General features: G+C 45.7%; 1 protein-coding gene across 1 annotated transcript in view; it reads left to right on the forward strand.

Moving 5' to 3' along the window:
• DSCAM (DS cell adhesion molecule) overlaps positions 1-25,976 on the forward strand; it is a 780,684-nt gene extending 754,708 nt beyond the window's left edge. The window contains exons 32-35 of the mRNA XM_047708625.1: positions 183-332; positions 8,475-8,672; positions 10,236-10,538; positions 25,010-25,976. Of these exons, the coding sequence (XP_047564581.1) occupies positions 183-332; positions 8,475-8,672; positions 10,236-10,538; positions 25,010-25,362 (1,004 nt within the window). The 3' untranslated portion in view covers positions 25,363-25,976. The remainder of the gene's footprint in view (positions 1-182; positions 333-8,474; positions 8,673-10,235; positions 10,539-25,009) is intronic.
• Positions 25,977-26,622: the final 646 nt, after the last annotated feature.

Here is a 26,622-nt window from a genome sequence, read left to right on the forward strand (position 1 = left end):
CTTTCGGTATTTTGCAGCGGTTCTAATGCAGCACTTGCATTTTTACTTGTTTTTGCTCTTTTAGCTGAGGTTGTAACTGTTGTTGTAGTGAGCGCTAACACAAGGGCCTGGGGAGGGAAGGCGAGGGAGACGTGGAAAGGGGGTAAACGTGTCTGGCTTCCTGTGTCCCTGCTGTTCTGCAGACGATCGCTCCACGGTCCTGTTAACGGATGCTGACTTTGGGGAGGCGGCGAAGCAGAAGTCCCTGACGGTGACACACACGGTACATTACCAGTCAGTGTCGCAAGCCACCGGGCCCCTGGTGGACGTTTCTGACGCGCGGCCAGGAACGAGTAAGTGGTCAGACAGCGCAGACCATGTGTGTGTGCTGGCAATGCCGACAAGACATTGACGCTCTGTCCCCATCAGACGGAGATGGGGCTCACTGGTCCCGTGTCTCAGAAATAAATACATATGATAGTAGCTTTCACTGGGACAGTGCATTTTTACTGTCCGATCTGAGCTGGTATCCAAATTGTGTCAGTTGAACCCAATAACCCTTGGTAGTGATTTACTATGAAAGTGCTAGAAATCCCAGGTCGAGGTAAATTTTTCTTTTTAATTTGGATGACACTAGAAAACAGGGAGGTAATTAACATTAGTGAGTATGTACTCTGTGCCAGGATTAGGATTAAAAGGTCATGTCCTGTACGTGTATCTGTAAGGCAGCCCTGCGAGGTACCTACTTATAATGGATATGAATAGATATCATAGCCTCTGTTTTACAGGTAAAAAAAAAAAAAATGGATCCTCAGAGAAGTTAGGTGAACAGCCCAAAGTTGTATACACAATGCAGAGTGAAGCCAAGATTGAGCTGTGGGTCTGTCCTTGGACCTTATGCTTTCCTCCTGCACATGCTTTTTGAGAAAAATTATAGTCTTGGCTAATCCGGGGATTATGTTTGACTTAGTTATTAATATCTGCATCCATAATATATGGGAATTAATTACTGCAATGAAATTAAATCTCTTAATATGTATCCAGAGCTTATTAATTAGACATTCTTGCTCCTTCATAATTGAAATTGTTTCTAAATCTCTTTAAAGACCGAGAAATCGATGTCCCGATTATTATCTCTTTGAAAGCTTTGATGTCTAGCTTTTAAATCTCTAATCGCTCTACAAAAAGTTACATTCTCAGAGTGTTATAATTAGAAAAATAAATATTACAATGTTAAAAACCACTTTTCATAAGTTCAGACTCAAAAGGCATTTATGAAATGCATCAAGCACCATGAAGGAAACCAGTCGGTTCCTAATAACATTTTAATTTGAAAATGGTTTGAAGTGTTACTGAAATTCATTTGAAAAATTGTCCTCAAGAACATGCTAAAAATATTTTTATTTTTATTTTATATTTTATATATTTTTATTTTATAAAAATATTTTATTTCCTCTTTTGTCTAACCTCTCCCCCTTCTTTCCCTAATGACATTCGCACACCCTGAAGACCGGAACAGGGCATGAGGGAGAGTTAACTTTGCAAGGGAGTAGGAACGAGAGCCTTGCCCTTAGGAACTGCTTCATGGTCCCTGGCATTCTCTCCAGCTACTGGCTTCCCTATCATCATTTGCCTGGTCCAGGGTCTGGACACTTCAGGAGGCTGCCCCAATGGGTTTCTGAGCCACTGGTTGCTGTGCAGTGGGGGAAAGACTACAGACCCAGGGGGACTAAAATGGATGAATTCATGACCTCAGAGGTTCATGACCAGGCAGCATGGAAGCTGATGGAGACATTAGCAGGAAAATAGGAAAGAGGCAGAGGAAATAGGACAGGTGCCCAGGTAGTGGTTCCCAGACTCTTAAATGCATCAGGATCACCCAGGATGTCTGTTCAAAACCCCATTCTAGGGCTCCATCCCCAGAGGTTCTGACCCACTGGGCCCAGGAGTCTGCATTGTAAAGGACATTCTGGGAGATTCTGATGCTGATTGTCCAGAGCCCACTCAGAGAAATACTTCCCCAAGTGTTAGACCTGTGTGTGTCCCTAGCCTTTAATGCCATGGGACAGGACCTATCAAGCTTGCCACACTCACAGCACTTGACTTCTTTCTGCCAGGAAAAACGAGGAAGCATTCCCACCTCCCCTTCAATGTTGGACTGGCAGAGCTGACAGAGGCCAGCAGTGATAGAGGAGAGGGAACTTATACCAAAGCACTGGGAACCTCCCAGCTGCATGATCACACCCCCACCTGACTAATGAACATACTGACTCGAGGACATTTAAAATACCAGCAGAGATGTGAATGTTGGTTCTAAGCAGAAACTAGAACCAGCAAGAGGCAAGTGGAAGGCTGGAGGCACATGGGCAGCATGTCCGCGTCTCTCAGACCTGTAACCCCAGAAGCATAGCTGGAGAGCTGCAAGGATGCATACATTCAGACCCAGAATTACTTACTAAGATTTTACTTGACATATGGCTCGGTGATGGGGACTTTGGTCGTGAGACCAAAAGAGACATTCACTTCATCTTAGTGCAGGAGTCAGACGCAAACAAAGAACACCATCATTTTTCATTTACCTGAGAGAACTAGGGAAAAACCGGATATGAGGAAGAGACAGTGAGATAGTGAGTTGGGGGTGTGTGTGGGAGAGGATGGGAGAGGCGGCTTTGAACACGAGTCTGGGGAGCCCGCCATTGAGGAGAAAATCTGAGTCATGGCCAGGAGGCAGCCTGTCAGGCAGAGGGAATGGGAGGGAAAAGCTCCTAAGGCCTGTTGGGGCAGAAGTGTCCAGGAATACAGGGGAAGGGGAGGGGAGGAGCCAGAGAGAGAGCTGGCCTGGTCACCAGGCCTCCTGGGCCAACCTCGGGAGTTTGCTTGTCATACTGGGAGAGCTGGGATGCTCTGCACAGGGCTTAGCCTCATGACCCCGTCACCTTGAAACAACCCCAGCTTCCAGAACGCTGCTTCCTTCCTTTGGGATGGACCTCATCCCGCAGTGTTTACAGACATCGGGCAGAGCTCCTCAACCACATGCCTCAGTGTCTAGTCCAAACCAACCAACCAACCTACCAACAACATCAGAGCTATTCCTTTAATAATGTCTGCACAACATTCTCTATCAATAAACAATCTTCAGGATCAGTTTTTCCTTAAATATTCCTCCCAGAACCACATGAGGAGGGGCTAAGAAATCCCATTTTTCATTTAGAAGTAGAAACAGTGGGGGGTCCACCCCCCACCCCCGCAGATGACCCCCAGCCCTCCGCTTGCACCCTGAGCCCCCGAGTCTGTCATGGTGCCCATGTGCGGCCGCCTGTCCTCTCAGTCCCGTGTGGTTGGTTCTCCATACCACAGCTGGGCACATGTGCAGAGAAGGATCTAGAGTCTGCTTCCTCAGTGGCAGGCAGCATTATTACTCTGTTCTCTGTTCTAATGATGCTAGGACAGCGTCGTCAAGGTCGGGGTTCTCTAGTTTAAAGAAGAGCATCTATGATATGTTGTTTGCACACTATCATGACTTCATCGTAGAAACTATGTTTCTAGGCATTAATTTTTTTTAGTTTTCCCAACTTGCAACAAAGATTCATTATGAGGTTGGGAGAAATCCCAACAATGGGCTATTTAACTCTTCAGTGAGAGGAAACAGAGACCTTGGCTGTGTCTGCAGCTCTGTTTGTGTCCCTGTCTGTCCCTGTGGGTTAGGGTACAGGACAAAGAGGGGCATCTCTTGGTATCTGTGTCTGTGTCCCCCACCCCCAGCTCCAGCTGCAGGGTCTGACACACAGTAGGCACTCAGTAAACATACTTAAACATCAGTCCACTGTCAAGTTCTGAAATCAGAGTAAAAGGGATGGAAAAGAAAGGATGTTTAACCTTTTAGACAGTACGCAGACAGTCCACTTGGCCTCTCTGTTCTCCATTTCGTAAGACATCTGATAGTCTGGAGGTCTGGAGACAGCCGATTGGAGGCTGCAGGTATGTACACAGGGTCTCCCAGCATAGTCCATGGAGACGACCAATGAGATCATCAAAGGAGAACTTGAATCAACTTTCTTGGGCACAAACAAATTGTGCAAGGGTACAAAGACATATGAAGTGAAATGTGTTAGACTTGATCTGGGTTTTGGGGTCATATTTACATGGAAGTCATCCCTTTGTCACCACCCACCCATCTGGAACAAGAGCATGTACAAGCACCCTTGATGCAAAGAGGGCTAGATTGGGAATGACTAGGAAGCACGCCTGTCCTTAACAGCTCTACCCTTCAGCTGAAGCATGGGAACTCTCCAGCATCCGGTCTTGATTTTTTTTAGGATTTTATTTATTTATTAGAGAGAAGGAGAAAGATCATGAGCAGGGGGAGCAGGAGAGGGAGAAGCAGACTTCCCACTGAACCCCAGCGGGGGCTGGGTGGTTTGATCCCAGGACTCTGAGATCATGACATGAGCCAAAGGCTGACACTTCACCCGTGAGCAGCCCAGGTTCCCCTTGTTCTGATTCTTTAATGAGTGTATTTTTTCTACCAAACCCTCTCTAAACGGAGTTTCTAGCCTTCCTGATCAATGCACCAAATCTCCTCCCACCCTCTTCCCAATAAGCAGGATGTGCTCCAACCCTTTCCAAGTGTTTGTCACCCAGGAATCAGGCCAGGCCCTGAGATCTATTGAGCTCCCCCCCCCATGTGTCGCAACAGCCCTATGGGTGGGTGAGGTGATAAGTCCGCTCTCCGAGATGAGGGAAGTGGGCACATCTGAGAAGCTCACCGCCAGTGAGTAGTGAAACTGGGTCAAAGGCAGGCAACCTAACTCAGCTGCTCTGTGTTGCTGCTCAGTGGGGCGGGTGCTTCTTAGGGGACATCTGGGGACTGAGCAGATTTGCATATAGAAGTAGGGAGAGGTCCCAGTGTGCATTGACTCTTTTTTCACTGAGTCTTTGAAAACCAATGAACACTCTATCGCCCAGAACTGTACTCAACACCATACTACGGGAAAATACCTGATATAGGCCAGGAAATCCTGCATATAAAGAGCCTTTGGTAAATATTTGTTCCTTATGTGATGGGAATGCTCAGGCCCCACCGCGTCATCACCACGTGCAGCGGAGGCCACAGCCCCTACAAGATAGGACAGCAAATGCCAGAGAATAAAAGCAGATTAATACCCAGATCACACTACACATGACATGTTTTATAACCCTATTAGCCACAAAATCCTCTCTTATCCCAAATTCAGGATGATTAAAATAATTTGATTCACTGGGCAGAAAAGCTTAATGTAGGTTCAGACCCAGTCTTGAAAGGCCAAGAGTTATTTGTGTCACTTACCTTCTAATTTGTTGGCTGTTTAGCAAGCATGATGGCTCATCACTAAGTTGCATTCGTATCAGGATGGTAGGGAGCCAAATAAAATGCTTTCCATGCAGGAGCAGTAAATGTCGACATTTCCTTAGTAGATTACCTGGTAGGGTCTACAAAGGAGACTACCAAGTAGATGCCAAGTCGGATTTTTACTTTAGCTGCTATCTTAGGAGCTACCATACCAAAGAGTTCAGCTCAGGTACAAAACAGCTCCCAAAACCCGATTATTAAAAAAAAAAAAAAAAGTGTGTCAACCACCCCAATATTCTACCTACTGAGATAATTTTGCCTCTAGGATGGTTGCTTAGAGCAGAACAGAATTGCAGCCTGTGGTTTAGGGAAAGTAATATCATGACCTATATTTCCAGCGTTATCAGGCCACTGATAAAACTGTCCTCATCTAGAAAAAAAAAAAGGATAATGAACAAAATTAACTTGAAAAGAGTTCCGGCTTTGAATAGAGGTTGGCATGTACAACGTGACCATGGAATTTTCCACACAGGGTGATCTCAGTGAGAAAGGGGCTACAATCCTGCCCCACTATGGGTGGGCAGATCAGTGGGAGGAAACACAGGAGGGAGTTTGGGGGTTTGAGAAAATAGCATCCTTAAAGTGGGAAGATCAAACGGATACCCACCCACCCCACCACCCAAGCATCCGTGACAGGAGTAAGTCTGATCCATGGCTGTAGTTGCAAGAAACTTAAAGAATAAAAGTGAGAACCTTAAAAAAATTTTTTTTAAAAATGAGAATCCCCAAATCTTATGTAAGGGACAGGGTAATTTTTTGGAAAATTTTCATTAGTATTTAAATAACAAGCTCCATTTATTGAAGCTTTCCTTGGGAAGTCCCTTGTACCTGGAAGATACTTAGCCTCCTACCCATGAGAATATTTTTCTATCTCTTTGAGGATCTCTCTCTCAGCATTTCAGTGGAGAAGCACAATTATCATTCATACCTTGCTGTCCAGAGAGCCTGGCGCTCAAGCCTAACACATTTACATTCTAATCAAGGCAATATATATATATATATATCTCTTCCAATAAATTATTCTGTGGAATTTTGCAAGGAAGGGATGAAACCTGGCTTAAAATCAATGTCCCAAAGAATATGCACTGAGATGAAGCATTTTGATGACCCAGGAAATCTTAAAATATATCGATTTGGCTGCCATCTTAATTCTTCTCTCCAGCACTGTAGAATGACAGATTAGATTCTAAGTCCAATAACTAGAATTCGCAAAGAGGAAAATCCTCCCTTTAAAAGGAAAGTCCTTTTACCACTTCTAAGTGTCTGCCTCCCGTGATCCAAACTGGCATTACAAAGGAGGCACTGTCACGGGAACACTGTATTAGACACTTAGATGTCCAGGGTGGGGATATTTGTGGTCAAGTGCTGGGCAATCACTGAGCCAACCCATGCTGTCCTGGGCTCCCTATTTACCACTTAATAGCTGTTTCATTTCTCTCTGCCTCCACTGCTTCACCCACAAAATGATCTTGGGCTCTTTGGGTTCATCCAGGGGATTCTGTGTGACGGAGATTATTGTAGGCTCTGTGAATGGACCCAAGGATGAACACCCTTACCCCTGCCCCAGAGAGACCTCCAGGTCCACAAAGGCATATTAGTAAGTCACTGTCCCAATGCTAAAGGTTTTCCATCTCAGTGTTGATCTTTTGGTCCTGCTCCATTAGGGCTGACGAGTCAATATTGACTGTGGTCTTGAGAGATGGCCAGGCCATCTTGAAACATAACTGCATAAGATTCCTTTTTGAGAAGCAGAGAATTCAGTGGTGGAAACTGTTCCATCTAGGACCTTATGTGGCCTTCAGGCTTCAGGAGTCCAAGAAAAAAAAATCACTCCAAGTAACGAAACCTTTCCTTTTTTCCACAAAGTTCCAGAAAAGACAGACGCTTTGTTGTGTTGTGGTCCACTCTAGTGTCCAGCCAAAGACCTGAACTAAGAACTCTGTCCAGTGCATTGGCCTGCTGTCTTTGGTTCCAGCTTAAGAGAAAATGAAACCCATAAGGCACCTGCCTCTCTATATATAAATCTCTGTGATTTTGAGTTACAAAATCCAGATACCGATTAACTGTGTGTGCTCTGCATTGAACATCCCATGTCTTGGACAAAGTTCAGACAATTCTCTTAAAAAGATGTTACCATATGCAAAGGACTAAGGGGAAGGTGTCATTCTTCTCATCTGGGAAGTTACAATTTAGTTGATTAGTAAAACAGTCCTACTCAAGGCAATAAGTGCAAAACCACGATAAAACTGTATTGTTTCCTAGAGCTGCTGTAACAACATACCACAAACCGGGGTGGCTTTAAAGAACAGAAATTTATTGTCTCACTGTTCTGGGGCCCAGAAATCCAAGTGCAAGATGTCAGCAGAGTTACACTCTTTCTGAAACCTGTAGAGAAGGGTCCTTCCTCACCTCTGCCTAGTTTCTGGCGATCGCTGTGGACAACCTTTGACATTCCTTGGCTTACAACCCCAGCACCTCAGTCTCTGCCTCCCTTGTTCCATGGTTGTCTTCCCTCTGAGTGTCTGTGTCCTATTCTTAGAAGGACACTAGTTCTGTTAGATTGAAGGCCACCCTACTCCAGTCTGACTTTATCATAACTAATGACATCTGCTGTGACCCTATTTCCAAATAAGGTCACATTCTGGGGTCTTAGGGATTAGGATGTGGACATATCTTTTAAGGAGACATGATTCAACCCATAACAACCCCTTAAGGTATGAGAACTATAAAGAAGAGGCCATGTTGGAGCGTATTTGGCCAAACATGGAAGATGGTGGTTATTCTCCAGAAGTTTGGGTGATGTGTGTTGAGCCAGAAAAACACTAAGGACTGAGAGGAAGGTTTGAGTCCATAACTCCTGAGTCCAGATCTAATGTTTTCTCTCCCACAGGACTTTTTAGAATGTTTACATTTCACATCAATGTCTCAGTCCATAAGAGAAAGGAAATGAATTATCTGGACAGGGGCAGTCAGGGAAGGCTTCCTGAAGGCAAGAGTCCTGCAGGGGTTTCTTAGAGCTGGCTGGAGAGAACCACTCTCAACACTTTGCTCATGACTGAGCATAATCCTAGACACTAAGAAATACGGTATTCTTGGCTCTTCGCAGATCCCACCACCAGGAGGAATGCAAAGGCAGGACCTACAGCAAGAAACCGGTATGCCAGCCAGTGGACCCTCAACAGACCCCACCCCACCATTTCAGCACACACCCTCACCACAGACTGGAGGCTGCCGACGCCCAGGGCTGCAGGATCAATGGACAAGGAGAGTGACAGCTACAGTGTCAGCCCCTCACAAGACACAGGTAGGAGTCTGCACACCTCCTCCGCAACCCTGCAGATGATCATGGCCCACAGATGGGCTTCAGAGGCTACTACTTATGCCCCTTCAAGGTCACTTTCAAATTGTTAGGCCACTTATGTAACAGGTACCAGTACAACCAGGCAGCATTGATGACGCCCAGGGCCCAGTGATTTCTGCAAAGCAAACTCAAAAGGCATCTGTTTTGCAGGTGTCCTGAATCTCAGACTCATGGTCTTCTCTCCCTTTCAGTTCCTACCCCACTGAGAGACACAGACGCTTTAAAATTTTCACCCACACGATTGCAATAATTCCTGATTATAGTTCCTGATTATAGTCTGAGGGCACACATGACCCACTACCATCTCTGGGTTTAAGAGGCTTCACTTGAAATTTCATGGCAAGGTCATAGCACCCTCTATAGGGAACATAGGCTGATCCTCTTGACAATTAAACAGGGGCTGATTATAAGGTAAGTCATCCAGTCTGTGCCATCAACCACCAAGATCTCATTTCAGAGAGAAGACAGGGCCTAAGAATAGCACTGGCTTGTCCCACCCCCTACCTTAACTTTTGAAAAGAAATTATATCTAAACCTAATAGCTGTAGGAAATTTTCACACTCATTTTCTTTTGTTCTGGCTGATATACTTTAAAAATAGTGTTCCAAAGGTGGAGTGTTACCCTGTACATTTATTTTTATGGCTGTTATTTCTCTCAGAAGAGTCTCAGAGTTCCACAGAGGTGATTCAAAACTTTTTAGTGTGTAAAATAGAGATTCCTCTGACCAAGACTCTCCTCCTTTGGTCCTAATGGCTCTCTGGGCCCCATAAAGGGTGGTGGTCACAAAGGAAGAGTCTGAGGGACCAGGTTCCGTTCTTCCTACCGGCCAGTTTTGTGCACTGTCACAGGCTTCATTTCCAAACACCATCACGTCCTCCTTGCCAGTCTGGGGCTGGAGGAGCCTAACAGCAGAGCTCAAATCATTCACATCAATTAAAGTCTCTATGGAACAGGCTGATTCACAATTCAGAGCAGGGGGTGGACACTGCCATCCGTGTACACCATGTTCCCAATTATTTTAACAAAATGCAGAATTTTTTAAAGATTATTTATGTGTTTATTTGACAGAGAGAGGGTGAGAGAGCACAAGCAGGGACAGAGGGAGAACAAGAAGCAGACTCCCCACTGAGCAGGGAACCTAATGTGGGACTCAATCCCAGGACTAAGATCATGACCTGAGCCAAAGGCAGGCGCCTAACTGACAGAGCCACTCAGATGCCCTGAAACACAGAACTTTTTAAGCGTTGCTGATTGACGGCAGTGTCCCAGGCTGGGAAAAATTCAGCTGAAACCAAGTTCCATGAGCCCAATTTACCAAGGCACACAGAGCAGGCCCCATAGTGACAAAGGCAGTTCTCAGCAAAAGACCCCCCCCCCCCCCCAAGGACACCAGCCAGGTGGTACAAGGATCCAGGAAAAGCAGCCACAAGCTAGCGATGTCCGTCCAGTGGGTGTGCCCATAGGCCATAATTGACCCGTCTTGTTCTCTCGCTTTCACACGGCAGATCGAGCACGAAGCAGCATGGTCTCTACAGAAAGTGCCTCCTCCACATATGAAGAACTGGCCAGGGCCTACGAGCATGCCAAGATGGAAGAGCAACTGAGGCACGCCAAGTTCACCATCACAGAATGCTTCATATCAGACACATCATCGGAGCAGTTGACGGCAGGGACAAACGAGTACACAGACAGTCTGACCTCCAGCACCCCTTCAGAATCGGGGATCTGCAGGTTCACTGCATCTCCCCCCAAACCTCAGGATGGAGGTCGAGTGATGAACATGGCGGTTCCAAAGGCACATCGGCCAGGTGAGTAAAGCAGTGCACCGACCACTGGGGAGGAGACGTGTCTTCCTGATTCACACCCGTCCGCTATGAAAGCCCATCCTGGTGTTTGGACACGGGGCTCTGTTTACAGGTTGCTGTGTAATGAACCACCCCAAAGCTTACAGGTTGCTGTGTAATGAACCACCCCAAAGCTTACAGGTTGCTGTGTAATGAACCACCCCAAAGCTTATGGGTTTCCAACAGCGACAGTCACTTACTTTGTCTACAAATCTGAAATGTAGTCAGGGCTTGGAGGGAACAGCTGCCCAGCTGTGTCACTGGGAACACTCACTTAGGTCTGGATGAGCCCTTCCAGACACCTCCCTCACCTGGCAGCCTGGTGCTGGTCGTGTCTTCCCCAGGTGGGTTTCTCTCCAGTGTGTCTCCAGCTTCTTCATATCATGGCAGCTCGGTTCTAAAGCAGGGGTCCCAATAGACAAACAGTAGAAATAGATGGTCTCTTAAGGTTGGGCTGGGAAAGTGACACATCACTTCTGTCATATTCTGTTGTTTAAGCAATCAAAGAGCCCAGGTAGCTCAGGTTGGAGAGAGTCCCCATCACTTGATGAGAGGAGGCTCAAACATAAGAGCTTGAGTTTTAAAAAGCTGTTGTTCCGAGGATTTTTGAGGAGAGAGATCTTACTGGTGGGCTAGTGCTTGTGCCTTGGTTTCATCGAGCTACCCAAAATGACAATGACTGGCTGGGGTTTGGTCAGCTACTGTTCGGTCTTTACCTTGAGCTTGTGAGAGTGGACTGGGTGTGTGAGAGTGGACTGGGTGTGTAGGTGGCAGCTCTGAGTTCTAAGGCCTCCAGGGCCTGGCAGATCATGTGCATAAATGAAGAGGATGGGGAGCATGGAAAAGGGGAATGAGTCATGATAGACAGTTTGAGTTCACAGACTGTCTAAAGGGGAGAGACTCCAGCATGTTCCTGCCGACTCATCTCAGGTGAAAAAGGGGGACCAGGATGAGTGACTTTCTCAAGAGAAGCCAGAAATCTTGGTTTCCTATGAAGAGCCACAGTTTTCAAGTGTTGGGTAAGATATCTGGGCACCTGGGAGGCTCAGTGGGTTAAAGCCTCTGCCCTTGGCTCAGGTCATGATCCCAGGGTCCTGGGATCAAGCCCCGCATCAGGCTCTCTGCTCAGCGGGGAGCCTGCTTCCTCCTCTCTCTCTGCCTGCCTCTCTGCCTACTTGTGATCTCTCCTAAATAAATAAATTTTTTTTAAAAAAAAAACAAGGTATCTGCAAACCATTGTAGAGGACAAATAGGCAGGTCTGTCTGCTGAATCCAACCACAGCAGCCAATGGTTCTTCTCATCTGAAGACTCGTCCTCTTCACCCTGAAAGAGCTGCCTATAGACTTTCCTTTGCAGACCAGCCTATCCATTCTTGTTGAATCCAGTTCTATTTCCCTTTTTCCCATTTTCCAAACCACTCTACTAGTCCTATTTCAAAAATTTATCTTTGCTTTTAAATTACTGCAATTCCTTTGGGGTTTATGGCATATAGTCCAGCTGAAATGAGCCTTATAAATGCATAAAAATATATAAAATAAGAATTGTCTATCCAGCAACTAATCTTCCAAACTGAGTCTAAATTCATGCCAGCATACAATAAAGAATGATGGCTTCATTTATTCTCATTCTCTCTACCTCCTCAGGGAGAAGATGAGCTGTTATTTGTGGGTGTTTTTATTTCAAGCATTTCTTGTTGTTGGCATTTATTTGCAAGGCAAATGCAGAAAAACATAGGATAAAAACATAAGCTCTTTGTGGCCGTTAAGCCCAAGGCAGAGGAACACAGGAAAGAAGAAAATGTGCCTCTGGGCATGTTGTTTAACGTTGGTGGGCTTCAGTTGCCCCATCTGTAAAATGGGCATGACCTTGGTGTAAGAGGTGTGTAGCATAATTTGGGTAAAATGGTTAGCAGTTGTTGTTTCTGTTGTTGCCTTGTTGATGCTGTTGTTAGGATTCTCATGGCAACTCCAGTGTGGTCTCCAGATGAGCTGTTGGCTCCTCTACTCCTTCCCTCTTTTGTTTACTTTTCTTCGGTGGCCACAGACACCCTGGGAAGTATCTGCCTCATTTGGGTATCACCCAGTTACGTATGCCATGCTTCCATCAGCGGCTGTCTTCCCTTGCATACAGTAGCTCCTGGGAGAAATGATGGTCTTACTTGTACAAGCTTTGAATTAATTAAAGGCCTGAGTTTCTTTTTTTTTATTTTTATTTATTTTTTAAATTACTTTTCAGTGTTCCAGAATTCATTATTTATACACCACATCCAGTGCTCCATGCAATACATGCCGTCCATAATACCCATCACCAGGCTCAGCCATCCCCCAGGCCCCTCACCTCCAAAACCCTTAGATTGTTTTCCATGTCCATAGTCTCTCATGGTTCGTCTCCCCCTCCAATTTCCCCCAACTTGCTTCTCCTCTCCATCTCCCCATGTCCTCCATGTTATTTCTTATGCTCCACAAATAAGCGAAACCATATGATAATTGACTCTCTCTGCTTGACTTACTTCACTTAGCATAATCTCTTCCAGTCCTATCCATGTTGATACAAAAGTTGGGTATTCATCTTTTCTGATGGAAGCATAATACTCCATAGAGTATATGGACCACATCTTCCTTATCCATTCGTCCATTGAAGGGCATCTTGGTTCTTTCCACAGCTGGGTGACTGTGGCCATTGCTACTATGAACATTGGGGTAAAAATGGCCTTTTTTTCACTCCATCTGTATCTTTGGGGTAAATACCCAGTAGTGCAATTGCAGGGTCATAGGGAAGCTCTATTTTTAATTTCTTAAGGAATCTCGACACTGTTTTCCAAAGTGGCTGCACCAACTTGCATTCTCACCAAGATTGTAGGAGGGTTCCCCTTTCTCCACATCCTCTCCAACCCACGTTGTGTACTCTCTTGTTAATTTGGGCCATTCTAACTGGTGTAAGGTGGTATCTCAATGTGGTTTTGATTTGAATCTCCCTGATGGCTAGTTATGATGAACATTTTTTCATGTGTCTGCTAGCCATTTGTATGTCTTCATTGGAGATCATTGACATGATAGTCTGTTTTGTGTGTGTTGAGTTTGAGGTGTTCTTTATAGATCCTGGATATCAGCCCTTTGTCTATACTGTCATTTGCCTCTTTGTTTTGTTGACTGTTTCCTTTGCTGTGCAGAAGCTTTTGATCTTGATGATGTCCCAAAAGTTCATTTTTGCTTTTGTTCCCTTTGCCTTTGGAGACACATCTTGAAAGAAGTTGCTGTGGCCAATGTCGAAGTGGTTACTGCCTATATTCTCCTTTAGGATTCTGATGGAGTTTCTTTTTTGATGTCTTCTTGTTCCTCTTGTTAGATTCAATTTTTTAAAAAAGTTTGAAATTTTGTTATGACGTTGTTGCCTGGATCCATCAGAACAATTGAGAGATCACAATTAACTGAAGCAGCATAGTCTTAAAATGCTATTTGGACTAAAATGATTTTATAACTTTAGGTATGAGTCATTTTTTAAGTCAATGCAAGACCAAACATCCACAAACTTTGTTTTGTTCACTCTAGATGACTGTATTACTATTATTGAATATTTGATATGCTTTTTTTTTTAAGATTTTATTTATTTATTTGTCGAGAGAGAGGGAGAGAGAGTGAGCACAGGCAGACAGAATGGCAGGCAGAGGCAGAGGGAGAAGCAGGCTCCCTGCCGAGCAAGGAGCCCAATGTGGAACTCCATCCCAGGACGCTGGGGTCATGACCTGAGCCGAAGGCAGCTGCTTAACCAACTGAGCCACCCAGGCGTCCCTTGATATGCTTTTTGGAAAGCCTTTCTATTGTCCCTTTATAATGAGACTAAATTCAACAACAGGCACAAAAGCCAAGGTTACAATTTATTATTCTGCTGACTGGAGGCTGTGTCAAATTTATCAGTTCCTTGAGCTGCACTTTCAAACCTCATTCCCACCTGTGTCCCCATGGCTCTAGATGGCAGAGGTCGGCCTGTGCCTCAGTGAAGTCTTCCCAATCTCTCTGCATCTTTCTCCTCACCATCAGCTCTTCTTGTGTGATGGTCTTTTCTTCCACTTGTAGTCCAAAGCTTTTAAACACTCCACAAATCAAGTCAGGATCAAGTTAAATCAACATGGCCAGATACTGGCTCTAGGAAGAGAGAAAACTTGTCTTTATTGCCTTCCTACTTCTCTTCCAGTGTCTAGCAGGTAATTTGGCAACACAGTGAACATTCAAGAAATATTTTAAATGACTTAAGCACTGAATATATGCTTCTATCACTGTGTCTGATACATACAGTAGGTACTTAATAAATATATTGAATGAATGCATTTATCATCATTGTGTTGATGACAAGACTGGCCAATTAGTTAAAACATGACAATTATTAGAAATTCTTAGTAAAATATAAGAGAACGTTTAAGTCAACCCCATCTTCCAGCTTACCTTTAAATAAAGTGACTTATTTTCTAGTCTTGCTCTTCGCAAATCAAAAGGAAACCTCTTCTACAGGTAAAGGCGAGCTGCCCATGGCATGTGACACCTCACAGAGAAGGCAAACATCAGAATCTCGCTTTAGATGTTTAACTATACCTGAATTTTGAATTTACTGAATTTTGAGGACTTTTTTGCTTTAAATAAAATGCCAATTATGCTGTGGTTTTATTTTCCACAATAAATGATGGTTGTTTCCAACTTTAATAACAAAAGACAAACCAAACAAACAAATAAAACTCTATCTTCCTTTGAGAAATTTCTCTCTTGGTCAAGGCAACTTCCGATACTCTGATTACAGTACCTGTTCTTGGGTTCAGATACCATTCTGAGCCAGTTTCTAACGTTCTTGGATTGTGGCTGCACCTCCATTTATGAGTTTATCCTATGCAATCAAGAAATACCCTTGCATGAAGCTACTTAAATCAATTTAAAGCTTCACATATGCAACCGAATGCATCCTGGCCCCACGAGCAGCAAGAGAAGCGTCAGCCCCTTTATATCTCTGCACTCACACTCTGGGGTCCCATCCTTAAATATATGTTTGTTGGCCCCTCCCATGATGAACATACTTGACGTTCTCCAGCCAGAGATGATCACAGACTGCTGCCAACTTGTTGGTTCTCTACACAACCAGGTACCTGAAGCAGTCTTCAGCTTCCAGTGTACGGATCCATTCACACCATCCCTCACACCCTTCTTTAATCAAATGGGAGAGTATGGAGTGAGAGGTGCTTACCTGAAGGACAAGCTGACCTCTGCTCCAGCAGCACCCTCCAATGAAGGCTGATCTTCCTGTTCTCAGCTGTCTCTGTGACTGTGCTGTTTCACCTCCAAAGCCCATGTGGTTTTCATGCTGGCTCTTGAATCAGAATTAGACTCCAGAGATCTTCACTGCCAAAAATCCTTCTCCATAGACTCATTCTATCTGCATCTACCTCGCCACCTGCAGAATGAGCTCTGCTCCCAGCAGGTCACCAGGCACAGACTCACTCCTCCTGACCCAAGGTGCCACAGTGGGTTCCTCTCAAGCAGTTCTGTATCCCCCCTCCCCTCACCCCTTTGGGTCAGGTGATGGGAGGTCCTATGCCTTAGGTTTGCAACCTTCTCCTCTTTTTTTTTGCACTCACAACAATGAGATTTTGAAATTTCTATTATGGATGTTATTCTAAGAACTATGGGAAGGGTCTCCTTTCAAGTGCAAGTATCTTTGATACTTCCACATGGACACAAACAGGTGTGCACACCATACATGCATGCACATAAGCCACGCACACTGAGCTTCTCTGGCCTCCATCCTTCCAGAGATGCCCCTGATTCTTCCCTCCCAGACTTCCAGCTTCCTTTCTAACTTCAACATGTCTTTTTTGATCTCCCACTCAATAGCTGGTCCCACTTTCAGAGCCAGAGATACAATAGACAAGATGCACAAAGACCTCATCTTTTTTTTTTTAAGATTTTATTTATTTATTTGACAGACAGAGACCACAAGTGGGCAGGGAGGCAGGCAGAGAGAGAGAGGAGGAAGCAGGCTCCCTGCTGAGCAGAGAGCCCTGTGCGGGGCTCGATCCCAGGACTCTGGGATCATGACCTGAGCTGAAGGCAGAGGCTTTAACCCACTGAGCCCCCCGGGCGCCCCACAAAGACATCATCTTAAGGGAGTTTATATTCCTGGTCGGAGAGACAGACACTGATCAAATAAGCAAACAACACAGTTTCCGGTCATGATAAGTGCTGGGAAGGGAAGTAACAGGGAAGGGGATCAAGTCTGGCAGGGGTTAGGGGTTGGGGAGAATGGTCCAGGAAGTCCTCTTGGAGCAATGAGTTGTGAACTGAGATCTAAGGTGAATGGGGCAAAGAAACTCCAGAAGACATCCTAAGGTGACAGCGGTGTGCACAGAGGAAGAGTAAAGGCAGGAAATTGGAATGAGCTTCACATTCACCACCCGTAGCAACAGTTAGCTCTGAGCTGACAAACTTTCAAATACTCCCATAATATTTAAAGTTAGAAAGACCTAGGGGCCATGAACAGCACCTCCGAATATTGCTCTACATACCTGCCATAGGTGGACCTAAATATTTCACCATGCTCATCCAGGCTCACTGCTAAGACAGTGATCTTTTTTTTTTAATTTTTTATTTCTTTTCAGCATAACAGTATTCATTGTTTTTGCACCACACCCAGTGCTCCATGCAATCCGTGCCCTCTCCAATACCCACCACCTGGTTCCCCCAACCTCCCACCCCCGCCCCTTCAAATCCCTCAGATTGTTTTTCAGAGTCCATAGTCTGTCATGGTTCACCTCCCCTTCCAATTTCCCTCAACTCCCTTCTCCTCACTGATCTCTTTAACGTGTATTGGTGATTTCACCTTCTTCAATGGTCTTCGACAAAACTGTCTTGTTATTTCAGTCTGATGTCTCTAGGACACATGAACTGATGGTGGGACTCCTTAGGAAGGGTCCCAAACTTGGAACTCCAAGCCCACTTGCCTTTTGCACTGGCCTCCTCCCCTTTCTGTCTCTGGTTCCAGGGGCCCGAGTCTTCTCAACTTTCTGAGAGCTCTTGTGGTTTTATCGTAGACACTGCTGCTTGTGTATGTCCTCCAATTCCTAAGTGTGTGTTCTTTTGTTCAGGCTGCCTTTTCTCCAACTCCAAGCCCCTTAGCTCACTGTTTTTCTTGGTTAGCTTATTGGGGTTCAGCTTTAGTTGCCGCGGATCCCATGGGTGGTACAAGGTAAGGAGGAGGTCTGTGCCTGGTAGCTTGTAAGGAAGAGGTAGGAAGCCCATCTATGTCCTGCAGAGTGGCCAGAAGAAAGTTTCTAGATTCTAGTGGCACAGATGACAAGCAAAAAGGCTTAATCACAGTGAAAGTTCACTGCATCTCCAAAAAGTCCCTGTGAAAACACAAATCTATTACACTCATTTATTCAACCCATATTTATTGAATATCTTCTCTGTAAAAAGATGCTGTATCAGGTATTACCCTAATACATAAAAGTGTTAATAATATTAAGCCAATGCTTCCCACAGTCTCCTTAATTCGTCAGAATAGCAGGTAGTATCCTAAACAGCAGACAGAGACCTATAGACACAAAACAAATAAGTATGGAAATCCAAGAAACAAGGCAAAATTCAGCTTCTGGAAGACAGGGACCACACACAACCCCCAACACAAACACACACACTCTCCTGTGAGATGTCATGATAACCTGAAGGTGCTGGGAATATACAAAACTGTAAGAAAACAGCAAAGACCATCATATTTCCATGGAGCCCTGTGTGGGCACAGCGGGCACCAACTTCTAATGCATCCTATATCCCAAACTAGGAAGCAACGAGCTTTAAATTCCAGTGTGTGGTGGACACTCTGGTGTTGAAATCCCTTGTGTAGTTGCCCATTGCTCAGGATAGAGACTCACAGGATTTTGAGAAGCCAGACCTGTCTTCCTCACTGGTCATGACTCCTGCTCTCTGGGCTCCTAAACTCCCCAAATGTATATTCCATCTGCCTAGAATCCTCTTGTTTCTAGGTTAACTTGGTCCTTCCATGGGATAACTCAAGGTGCACAGGATTGCTGAGGCAGGTCTGCCAGCCCCATGGTGGAGCAGGGGCAGGTCTCCCAGCGGGCTCCCTCCTCAGTCGTCCCCAGTGTGTGGGTCCTCATAGATCTTAGGTGGGACCTGGTGCTTCTTTGAACCTCACGGACCCTTCCTCACTGGGTGCTCCAAACACCCAGCTAAGGGATTCTGACCTGGCCTCCATGCTGGGGCAGGTTTTCCAATCCTGCTCTTTATTCAGAACTATTTTATTTCAGAAAAATCATGAGCAGCAACAAACTCAAAGCCCCACTTTGTACCTCAGTGCAGTTTTTAAAGTTCACCAGAGAGTAGGAGGATCACAATATTGATGAGCTCTTAAAAATGCATAAAGCCTCCTAAGTACAAGCCAAGAATGGTAATACAATCCACGTACATGGACCTCTGGTATCAATCTCTCATTATTTATTTAGGGATTTTCCTGGGGGCCATTTGGGAGTGAAGATTCATTTACCAAGAGAGATTCATTTACAAGTTTTCATTACCTTGCTGCAGCATTAATATTAAACTAAAAAAGTGTTAGATCTCTTTTGCCTCCAGAATGGGCAGACTCCATACTCTCTCCCCTTGTAACTAGCTCTTTGATGCTGTCATTACAAGTCTGATCTGTGTGGTTCTTATTGAAATTGCTAGAAGTCAAGGTAAGCATCTTTTGCTTCTTACCTTTGCATCAATACCCAACTCCATCCAAGGGCAGATGTGAAGCCTTATTAGAAATGGATGAAAGTTCCTTTTTATATGGCCCCAGAGGAGAGCTAAGCCCCAGAGACTCCGATTCATTTTCTTTTTACACGTACTTATTGTGAAACCCTATACATGCTTTCACAGGAGCTAATGAAGTATTGCATTGGAAGGGGAAGAAAGCTTTTGCCATGTGCCTCAGAATTTTAGGCTCCCCAAAATGCATTCATTTGTTTTGTACTTATCCTCAAATTCCTAATGCATTGTGCTTGCCCAATTTTCACAGGTTAGATAGTAAAGAGCATAAGAAAGACTCTTACAGACTTGAGAGTGCCCTTAGAAACGACCGTGCCCACTTCACCTGACTAAAGATAAGATGCAAAACTTGAAGGGGTTCACAGAACCATCTAGAGGTAAAGGCAGGATTTTTACAGGAAGCCCAGAATTCTCCAGCTCATGTTTTTATCCCATTCTAAAAGCTCCCACCTCATCAGACCAAAGAGGCGGAAGACCTTGTGACTGCTGTTGCATGAGACCCATTCCCTCACTTTCTCCCAAGAACAGAGGCCATAACTCCTTGTAGATTAGTAGATACTGAGCAGTATAATTCCTTATTTGATAGAATGAAATGTTTTTCGAATAAAATTAAAGCAAAATAAGGGCCCACTTGGAATTGTGACCTTTAGCCCCTTTAAACCACGGTGTCTCAGGGTCAGCACAGTGAGCACTAGAGGACTGGAGACATGGGGGTGAGGGGCGGGCAGTGGCGTCCGATGCTTTGTAGGATGTTGGACAGCATCCCTAGCCTGTGTCCAAGAAAAATCAGTGGCAGCCACACCCCAGCTGTGATATCCAAATAGTCTTCAGACATGGCCACACACCTCCAGGGGGCAGAGTCCCTCTTTGCTGAGAACCACTGATCTCAACTTTAGACATTTCCTTCCCGAGTGTGTGCACACTGAATGGCAGGAAACACCGTCTGAGATGAGATTCATGGAACGCACATCCATTATAGATTTTCTGAATGGATGCATTCTTGCTCTTTTTCAATCTTGATTTTTACCATCCTTCTTCCAAAGCTAAAGTGCATTGAGACTTTGTGTGTGCCTCTGACGCTACCGAGAAAGTTCAGGAAATTTGGGTCTCCAGATAGGAAGGTTTCAGATGAGTGAGGCTGGTTTACTGTGAGTTTTCATGTGGTGGGGCCAACCATGGCTCGAAATCTCCCTCGGGGAGGATGGCAAGCTTTGAGCACCTACATGCTGGTGGATGCGGGACCATCAGGGCATCTGGAGGTGAGGAGTTGTGGAGGCACCCATGAGCAAGATATTTAGGGACAGAGGGAGAAATCGATGCCACTTGTTTCATGTGAACTTTCGGAGATACTAGTGGTACCCAAGGTCCATGGCCCCTCAGCTCAGCCTCTCAGAGCCCCTTCTCCCCGAGGGTATGTCGGCCCCTCCGGCTGTACCCCCACCCCATGTCTCTGACTCAAGGGCCGTGGGCCTCAGGAGCAGAGCACAGAGGGGTGACTGTTCATGACACAAGTGCATGAATAAGCATCACAAAAACCAGTGGGTGGAGTGTGCCCCAAAGGCTCATTGGGGGCTCCTAGCCCCCGTCACTGCGTTTGCACTCGTGCTGGGTTTGGGAAAGTAGCTAATGGGTTTAGCTAACTAGGAAAGTGCTAGAAGTGTAGCCAGCTAGGTAAGTAGGGCAGAAGGAAAACGTGGAAGGAGGCATTGGCGTTCCCAGATCCTTTCCCTTCCAGCGGTCAGAATGTGAGACTAGGTCTTCCTGCTGTCTGTCCCTTTCTCCTGGGTGCCTCATCCTCTCCTTGTGGTGTCTGCCCCTCCCCCAGGCTCTCCTCCCTTCTGTCCTCATGACATACACACAGTCACACGTACACACACATAGTCACATGGACACACGCACATGGACACATACAATATACACACATACATGCACACAAACACATGAACACATCATATACACATCATATACAAATAAACACATGAACACACACATACAGATGGCACACGTGTACACACACATGCACATGGAACGCCTGCACATAAACACATTTACATGTGCATATGCACAAATACACGTATGCACATACACAGAAACACATATGCATGTGTACACAGGTAAACACATACACACATACACACATGAACAGATATGCATACACATGTGTAGACACACAAATGCACACACAAAAATGCACACACATACACACACCCCACTTTCCTTGACATGGTGCCCTGGCATCTGCGTTGCACACCGCTGCCATCTCCGTCCTCCCTCCTGCCTGCACTGTCTCTCTCACATCTTCCTTCTACCTTCATTCCATGGAGGAGAGTGTCGGCATAAGGAAAACAAAACAAGAAGGAGAGAGAGAGAAAGGGGAGGGGAAAGGCTGAGTAAAGCAGAGAGGAGGAGCACAGATAATAAATGATTCAATCCTTGCTGAAAGTAGAGGTGAACTCCACTGTAGCTGGTTTTCCAGGACATGCACTAAGGTCAGGGTTTGGCTCTGCCTGTGTTTGTGGCAATAGTGGGTCAATACACAGGATGCCAAGGGCTGTGTGTGCCTGGTAGAGGTGATTGTAGAGTTCAAGACAAAAAAAGGTCCTTGAATGTCTCCTAGGTCACTGCTGCTTTCACAAGTATGGGACACCTCCAGAGGGTCCTGGCAGATTAACTTTAGGGCATGTTGCCCCACAGAGATGGAGAGGGTTCAGCAGCTAGGGGTGGGTCGCCTGGGGGTGGCTGGACAGTGAGGAACCAAGACACCTGTGCCCTGTGGGTTCAGATGCCTTTGAAGAAGCTTCTTCTCCTTCCTGAAGGAGACTTCAGGGAAGCCCTCTCCAACCTAGTCCTCAGGGGGTCTTTGGGGGTCAGCAGGACAGGTGTCTGCCTCCCCAGGGAGCAGAGGAACTAGGGGAAGAGGTGCTGCCTTGGCTCCTTTAGGGAAGAAGGGCAGGTGACAGATCAGAGCACAGGGTGGAGACCCCATATACCACAACTCCATTAACTGCAGTTACTAGTCTCTCAAGAGAAATCCCCTCCTTTCCTGTGACTGACATAAGTGGACACGGTTCCCATACAGTAGAAGCATTCAAAGAGGTTCTCCCAGCCAAGAAGAAAGGACATCTATGTGAGTGTCCCGTAGCTGGCATAACAAAGGGCCAAAAACTGGGTGGCTCCAATCAACACGGATTTATTCTCTCACAGTTCTAAGGGCAGAATTCCAGAATCCAGTGTCAGCAAGGCTGTGCTCCCTCCTGGCACTCTAGGAAAGAATCCCTTCCTTGCCTCCTCCAGCTCCTGGGGGCTCCAGGCACTCCTTGCCTTGTGGCTACATCTCTCCATCCTCTCCCTCCGTCTTTAGATGGTTTTTCCCATCTTCTCTCTCTCTAGTCTCCTTCTGTCTTTCCTTATAAGAACACCTGCCACTGGATTTGGGTCCACCTGCAGTCCTGATGATATCATTTCCAGATCCTTAATTAATTATATCTACAAAGACTTTCTCCTACAAAGGTCACACTCACAGATTCTGAGGATTGGGACATGGACCTAACTTTTGGAAGTGGTGGACACTAATCAACCCACTGAAGACAGAAACCAAGGTAGAAACCCCTGGCCAGTCTCCAGTCCCTAACTTCAGACCTTCTGAGAAGGGACACATCTGGCTGAAAACCTTTCACATGCATTACCTAATTAGACCTGCACCACAACTCTATGTGGTAGATTCTACTATTATTCCCATTTTATGAGTGAGGAGACTGAGCCCAGATTAAATGCAGGCAATGCCTCCCAGACCTCTACTCCTAATCTGCACCATTAGAATCCTTGTTTAGTTTCTCCCATGGAAACAGGCAGATGGAGGGTGGGAAGCTGAGAAAAGCAGATGTGCCAACATCCAGACGGTCGCCACGGTTTCCATTCCTCTTCTCTGGCTGGAGTAATAAGCACATGTGTTGCCTCAGATCTGTGGGCACCTGAAGAACATGGAAGATGCATGGGTGATTAGAGATCCCGGTTTCCCAAGTGGTCCTTGGACCAGCACATGGGTTGGGATTTTAATGGACATAAAATGCCTTTAATAAACAAAGCTCATGACAGATTACTCTGGTGCTTTCTTCCACATAAGTGCATGAATTATTAAGAGAACACATTTGCAGCATTCACACTGTTGAAAGGGCTAATTAGAGCATCGTGCAACTCAGTAAAGCTTTGCTTGAAAACCTGGATCACTCAGAGATATTGGATATTCAGAGGTTGTGGGCAGACCTGCAGGAAAGTTAGCAAACACAAGTAACCCTCGTATGTGAAGATGTGGGCACCATAGTGTTTCCATTATTAAGGATTTTTAATTCTCACCCACCTTTTTCAGCTACCCCAGCCCTCCTGATCACTGAACCTAGTGTGAAAGCCCCTGCAGGCGGAGTGCAGCTATCGTGAGCTTTGTCTGTAATTTCAAACACATTTGTTCCACCTAATCTAGGACCTGAGCATCCTGCAATCCAGCTGGGACCAACAGCCTATTGTTTTTCCAGAGCTTAATAAGCCCTGTTCATTCAGTGGGGAGTAGCTGGGACAGAGACTCTTTCCCAAATCTGTTACAACACATTACAAATATGTCAAGTGTTCAGGATTCAGTTGGGTCTCAGAAACAGCACAAGGCCCTCTTGACCTACATTTTCAAATAACCCTGGAGGTAAATGAATTCCACATTTTCTCAAGTATGTGAACAAAATGATAAAAGAGTCATCATCATGTAAGTAAATAAAAGAGCAAATTAATGTCATTTGCTCATTAAACTCTTAAGAATGAAAGACAGGTCATTGCTTTTAGGAAATTGGATATATAAGAATCCACACCTCCTTCCCATCACCCTCACACCATCTTCCATTTGGAAGCTAGGATCCTTGGGCCCCTTTATGCCTCACCATTACATCCCCCTGACATTCCGTGGATGTCCTCTGAGCTCAGGCCGCCGCCATGCCTCCCTCAACCTGTGCATCATCCCACCTAGAGTCTGGGCTCTAGGACAGCCCACTCCCAGCCTGTTTTTTGTCTAGAGCTCCCTACGCAGTATGCCATGAAGGAGTTACAAAGTGAGCCGAAGTAGTGAGCGCCTCCAGCCCCAGGTAGCCAGAAGGAGCCCCCTGCATTCACCCAGCTTGCTGCCACCAAACACACCTTGTCTGCATGTGGGAAAGACAGAAGCAGGGGCCTAGCCAGTGAGCATTACCCTTTCCTTGGCATCCCTGCCTCTCTCCTTGAGCCCCATGCTCCACCAAGCACTTCCAATCACATACAGGATCCAGCCCATCATGCTTTATACCTAGGATGCACTGTTGCCTTTGACGTACATTTTTCTGTCCTTTGTGAGTTTTTGAAGGATCTTGTTACCTCTCTTTCTCTGGCTGAAGTATGACACTTAAGATTCTCAGTTAACGTGCCATAGAAAAGCCGGCTCACCCTATGCCTGGTGGGACTGGAGGTGAGGATAATCCCACCTGCCTCTGTGGAGAGCTCTGACAAGGGGTCTTGCAAACACGGCCTGGTATGGTGACATCCCCAGCTCAGACACCCAAGGGGCACTCGGCTCCTGCTTAGCAAAAGCCAACTAACTGCTCTGTATTTCTTTGCAGGTGACCTCATACATTTGCCTCCATACCTTAGAATGGACTTTTTGTTAAACCGAAGCGGTGCAGGCACGAGCAGGGACCTGAGTTTGGGGCAGGCGTGTTTGGAACCTCAGAAAAGTCGGACCCTGAAGCGCCCCACAGTCCTTGAGCCAATCCCCATGGAGGCCTCCTCTTCCACGTCCTCCACAAGAGAGGGACAGCAGTGGCAGCAGGGGGCTGTGGCCACATTACCTCAGCGAGAGGGAGCAGAGCTGGGACAGGCAGCTAAGATGAGCAGCTCCCAAGAATCGCTGCTCGACTCTCGGGGCCATTTGAAAGGAAACAATCCCTACGCAAAATCCTACACCCTGGTATAACAAACAGCATGACTGGACAGCGGCTGTAAATACAATTTAAAAAATTCAATCAAAGCTACCTTTTTTTTACGGAATTCCAATATTTATAATTAAAGAAAATTGCCAAAATATATTAAAAAAAGAGAGAAAATACTGAAACCACAGACAGTGCAAAGACTCTCCTGCTTTTTTTCTGTCTGAGTGTGAGCTCCATCTGCCTGGGCATCTGATTTTTTGGGAAAGAAGTCCAGTTTTATGATCTTCACAGGTTATTGCATTTTTACTGATTTTCTACAAAGTGCATGGGGGACTAATTAAACCTTCTGACTGGAAGTTCTATCACACAAGATTTAAGAACGAAAACAGGGAAAAAAATTACCCTCTTTGTGAATTTAAAAGGAACATTGATTTGGGGGCAGGGGGGGAGACTTTAGTCATGTTTGCACACCTTTCTTTCCCATTAGAAACTGGGTCCTCAATTTGACCTCCTTCTGTTGTGAATTAGGATGAGTGCCGTCAGTGAAGGGGTGGGGGGAATCAATTTGATTTTCTTTTCTGTTTATTTTTTAATTTAATGAGACACTCTTTGCATTTTGTCTAAGCGAAATAAAAAAAGAAAAGGTGGTCTGCCTTTATTTCGATGTCTACCTCTCTTGTCTCCTACTGATTGCTGGGTCCTTCTTCCTCTTGATGCTTGTGTTGCAAACACCAGGGCTGAACCCAGAGTCCAATTCAATAAGCCAGAGAGGGCACCAACATCTCAGCCTCCTCAGGGATGGCTGGGAAGAGCACAGATGACGCAGCTGGTCCCGACCATAATCAGGGACCGGCCAGGTACTCTAAGCCTCCTAGATGTTCTGCTCCTTCCTTGCCTCTCCACAGCACCTCTTGCCCTAGCTAGACCAGGGGTCAGCAAACCATGGTCCGGGGGCCAAATCCCACTCACTGCTGCTTTTATAAATACATTTTATTGGAACACAGCCATGCACACCATTGGCATTTTGTCTATGGCTATTCTGTGCCACAATGGCACAGTTGAGTAGTTACAACAGAAATGGTACAGCCTGCAAAGCAGAAAATATTTACCATCTGGTCCAATACAGAAAAAGTTTGCAGACCCCTACTCTAGAGTCCCACAGTTAACACCAGCTTGCTGGAGAAAGCAAGAAAGGACCAGGGAATTCCATGCACCTTACCCTCCAGGACCTGTCCTGTCACACCATGACCAGTATCTAAGTTTGCAACAGACCATTTTGGTATATGTTGTCTCTGGTTCACTCT

Source organism: Lutra lutra, chromosome 1, assembly GCF_902655055.1.
Source record: "Lutra lutra chromosome 1, mLutLut1.2, whole genome shotgun sequence".
Classification (NCBI taxonomy): Eukaryota; Metazoa; Chordata; class Mammalia; order Carnivora; family Mustelidae; genus Lutra; species Lutra lutra.